This window comes from Geospiza fortis, unplaced genomic scaffold (genome assembly GCF_000277835.1).
Source record: "Geospiza fortis unplaced genomic scaffold, GeoFor_1.0 scaffold114, whole genome shotgun sequence".
NCBI lineage: Eukaryota > Metazoa > Chordata > Aves > Passeriformes > Thraupidae > Geospiza > Geospiza fortis.
Window position 1 is genome coordinate 25,587 of NW_005054383.1, and position 4,753 is coordinate 30,339.

Consider the following 4,753-nt stretch of genomic DNA (forward strand, 5'->3'; position numbering starts at 1 on the left):
AGTCCAGCTGAGCCTGGCACTACAGTGGCAGACCCCCAGAGGGTTATCAGAACCGGTCCTCAAAGACTTCATTTCTAAAATGCTTAATTTTTGTTAGGACATTTATTTTTACAAAGCTGCACTGCTCAGGATGTACAATGACCCAGGCTACTGTGGTTAGCAGGAATCAGAACCGGCATTCAGTGACTGCCATCTCATAGTCTAACCAGCGGGGGTAAAATAAGAGCTAATCCTTACATCCTTTGCTGCTTTTGGATCTGATACACAGGCAAACGTGATGTCACAGGTGGAGACTACTTCAGCAGGGGTTCTTCCCAGCCGTGCACCCTCCTGGATGAACAAATCACACTGCAAAAGGCACAAGTCCAAAGGTAAGACAAATTAAATACAAAGCAAATGGATTCTTTGCATTTTGCTGTAAAAATTCTACTGCTGGACACAACTCCAAAGGAGACAGGCATGTTAATTACACAACTTTGTCATCTTCTGTTGCTTTGTCTACACACACACATATGTGTGTGTGCAGGGCTCTTCTGCAGCTTTTCTGAACAGGTGAAGAACTTTGAAAGAAAGACACAAAGAAATAAAACTCTAAGGTGTAACAGTAAGAATGTTGTGGGTTTGACAAGAAATTATTAGGGGAAAAAAGGAAGATTTAGGGAAAAAATTGGTTAAAGGACATAGCAACATGTGTTACTGGATAGTAACAGGAATATGTACATCTGAGATGAGTGTGTTTTAGAGGGCTGCTGCTTCAAAATCTTAGCTCCTTCTTACCCTATCCCCTCATATCAGCCATGTTTTGCTCTTGAAAAAAATAAATCTTTTAGTCCCCTTTTAACCAAGTAACCACAGTGCCCTTCCTGCTTTGCTATTCCACAGCACCTTGTAACTACCACATCTCCCCCAGCTACCTATATTCCTCCTCCACTACAAAGAGTAACACTGTCTAGTATATAAGTCCAATGCAATATAAGCTCCATTTTCAGTTTGAATACTCCTATAAAGCCCTTCTCCATCCTGGTCTCATGACACAGCAGGTCTTTAACAGAACACTTGTTACCAAATGACCAGCACAACAGATGTAGACTAACCTGCAGCTGAGCAGTGCATCTTACCATACTCTCAATCTCCTGGGATAACTCCCTGCACCTGGCCTTTTTGGCACAATACATTGCATGGTAATTGACATCACCAGTATTTTCATGGCTATTCACAGATGCACAATACACTGACCATGGCTATTCACATCAGCAGTTATTTTCAAAGGCATGTTACATCTCATTCTTCAACACATATAAGGGTGTAATATACAAGAGTGTAATTTTTCTGACAACTCTCTCCTCTCACACAAAAAGGCCGTGGGGTGAGACTGCTGACATAAGAGTGACCACACTAGAACAGACCACAGCTGCACTTAGTCACGCCCACCAACAAGCACATAGGAAACAGGACAAAACAAGGTGGCAAGCATATCCTTGTATTTCTTTGGCATCCCCTCCCAGACACCATTGACAGATGATTCCATGAGATAGAGGGGGTAACTGAATGTTTAGCAGAGGCTTAAGCACATGCCTACCTTCTCAGCAGTCCGGTTCCAGACAGTGACAGTGTGACCCATCTTTAGCAAGTTGGAGACAATCCCACTTCCCATCAGACCAAGGCCGAGAAATCCTATCCTGAGAGTATAGATAAACAGTAATGCAAGAGAAAGCAATCAAGTGTTAGTTTCTCATGGTGCTGGAAATGATGAAGAGCAAACTGGAGCATCACCAGCACAAAAAAATACCCAAACAAACATGTTCTACTGCAACCACAGCTACAATGGACAAATACTGAGCTTTAAAAGCAAGCTGGAATTTATTCTGCTTACCAAGCATCCCTAACAATTTCCTGAAGAAAGTCTTCAGACTGTTTCAGAAGATCACCTAAATATTAAAGGTTTGGATGGTCTGGATTCTTTTTGTTTGTTTGGGGTGGATTGTGTGTGGTTTTTTGCTTACTAAAAATTGCTGTTTGTGTGCTTTCTGTTGACAGTCATTGCTTTACTGAAGTTAAAGGGAACATTTAGAAATGAGCAGGTGCTTCTCTAATTATTAATCTTCTGACTTTAAAACTAAGTCACACATACAATGTTTGCTTGAATAATTGAATGATACATTAGCATCCTAGTTTTGATAAAGTCTAGCTAAGACTACTGTGCTAAGCATCATGCCAGACCAAAGACCTAGTCCCTGTTCTACAGCTGCCATTTCAGACAAAGGAAGAAAGGAAGTATTAGGCCAGTACAGGTCACCATCAGTCCCAGAAAACAGCCTTCCCTTCCTCCCACAAGCTGGAAAGAATTTTGCTCCCTCCATTCAAAAAAGAGAGACTATGCCACCAAGTCCCTACAATCACCTGCAACAAAAATTCCTCTTGCAGATATTGCTGCAAGAACCATTTTACCCATCATGCAGTTTCCCATTAAAACCTAGAGTTTTCAAAGAGATTCTGAAGCATTTAGTTATATCCAAGGTAACATCACAACAAAAGCTACCTGGCAAATCCAGTAGTTAATTCTGCAGAAATAGCCACACTACAGCAGCACCTGTCCTCTCCCAGCTAGCCACGCTGCCTTTTCTCTTTCTGCCCTTAGGGCAGAGCAAATCACTACAGGCTCCTTACATGGCCCAAATAAGATCTACATATTTTCAAGTCTTGAAACCAGCAGAGGTATTCCTTCCTTCACAACCCACCTCTGAGATACACTTTCCTGAGAGACTGTTTTCCCTGAACAGCTTGTTATTTTTGTTCCCCTGCAGTACAAGTGAGAACTGGCATCCCATATGAACTGCCCCAACAGCAAACAGCAAGAGTGGCCTGAACTCAATTTGAACAGAGCAGAAATTACAGGAAGCTCAGGTTAGCCTTCTCTCACTCTATAAAAGAGAATGGGTGTGTTAGGAGAAACCAGAAAGCTCACATGCTACACAGCAAAGTTTTTGTCATGGGAGAACACATCTCCCTCTTTCTTTTGTCTTCTGCATACTCAGGAGAGCGATTAAATGACCCCAGTCAACTAATGGAGAGAGATCCCCTTTTATCTCCCTATCTCATGCAATACTTAGGAATACTGCTGCTAACATCCTGCAGTGGGACCTACTGAAAAAGGCAACTGCAGAAACACTCCGAATTGCAGATGTATCCAGGACAGAATTTACTCTGAATATTGTATTGCACAGCCCCCTTTGAATTTAGCTGCCTCTCTCCCACCTTGTCCCCCAAACAGTTTCACACAAGGAAAGAAGGAATGTGCAGTTAAAGGGAAATTTTAGGTTTATTCATTCTCAGTGACAGGCTGGAGAATGGCTGCATGTGTGAGCTGGGAAGGAAATGGCTGAAGTGTATTGGAGATCTTACTTTTTGTCTGTAGGTGTGATGCTGCCATTGACTGCTGTGCTGTCTGCTGCCTGGATGGAGGTGGATCCTGTCTCCTGAGGGAGTGGGGTGCGGGGACAAGGGCAGGAGGGTGGGGAAGAGAGAGGGGAAAAATAATAATAAAAACAATTTAATGCACAACTCTTGAAGAACTGCAACGCCTCATAACAATAAACATCCATCAAAATGAAGATTTGCTTTACCTCTTCACAAACCTTCAGCTTCTTTGTGATGGCTTGATAGCAGACAGCTGGCTGTATGGAGAAGACAAAGCATTCAGGGGAAGGACAGTGCTGAGTTACTCTGCCGAGCAAACAGACCATATCCTTATTCCACAGAAGCAGGCAGCTCACCCACCCACCACCATCTTCAAACCAGGAAAACTCTGGGGCTTCCCTCAAGCGGAAAAAATAAAACCTAAAATATATTGCAAGATATTAAGATCGTTCTTTCCCACCCTGCCCCAGCAATTCAGCCTGTCTTCTGACAAAGGCACTGCAAATTCCCTTCTGTAGTTCCTATAACAGGCTCCTCTGGAGGCACCAGAACCTAGGCCATCCCTACTCCTAACATTTAGCTCTCTGAAGCCTGCCATGAAGCCTCACATCTACACTCACTATGTCTCTGCAAGTTGTGGAACCAAAACCTTCTGGTTAATATGAGAAGGCATGTAGAAGGCTTTCTACAAATGCTAAGGCAAAGGCTGCTTCTCCCCATGCTGCTTACTGCGAGCTTGTACAGATAAAACTGTTAGCAGCTCTTAATCCTTCTGGCTCTGCCCAGATCCTCAGCGAGATATAAATCCTTTTATGCTTAATTTGATCTTTCCTTTTCCTCCTGATGTTCACTGCTGAATATAAAATCCTGCAAGACTTCTGACTCTCAGGAGATAAACAGGCTGTATTTTACACGGCGCTTTTCTGGTCTTGGAAGTTCTCTTGCAACATTCAGCGAACTGGCAAGCCTATCCAGACAGAGAAACTGACAGGACAACCATCAAAAACAATCATAACAGGATTTTTGAACACAAAAAAAGCTTTTCCTGTCCATCCTGTTCATTCTACACAATTTATTACATCACATCTGTCAAAAACAAGTGGTAGATAATCTTGAATTACTTAAAACTATTCACTGTACTTAATGCTAAATCACTCTAAATCTTAAGGCTTGGAAGTACTTCAACTAATCTAACTGCAATCCCCTAAAGAAGAGAATTCTGGAGCTCTTTATGCATACTCCCTGTACTCTGTTCCAGCAAAGGGCAGGACTCCAAGCTACCCAGCAACATGATCCTGTCTGCCAAATCCTTACCTTCTCTGCCTGGCTCAGCAGG

At 42.7% G+C, this 4,753-nt stretch overlaps 1 protein-coding gene across 1 annotated transcript in view; it reads right to left on the reverse strand.

The window, feature by feature from the left end:
* GLYR1 (glyoxylate reductase 1 homolog) overlaps positions 1-4,753 on the reverse strand; it is a 25,356-nt gene that overhangs the window by 6,164 nt on the left and 14,439 nt on the right. Inside the window, exons 7-11 of the mRNA XM_031060491.1 lie at positions 4,732-4,753; positions 3,624-3,674; positions 3,403-3,476; positions 1,580-1,679; positions 238-348 (exon numbers count right to left, since the gene is read on the reverse strand). The exon at positions 4,732-4,753 is cut by the window's right edge and continues 8 nt beyond it. Coding sequence (XP_030916351.1) covers positions 238-348; positions 1,580-1,679; positions 3,403-3,476; positions 3,624-3,674; positions 4,732-4,753 — 358 coding nt within the window. The remainder of the gene's footprint in view (positions 1-237; positions 349-1,579; positions 1,680-3,402; positions 3,477-3,623; positions 3,675-4,731) is intronic.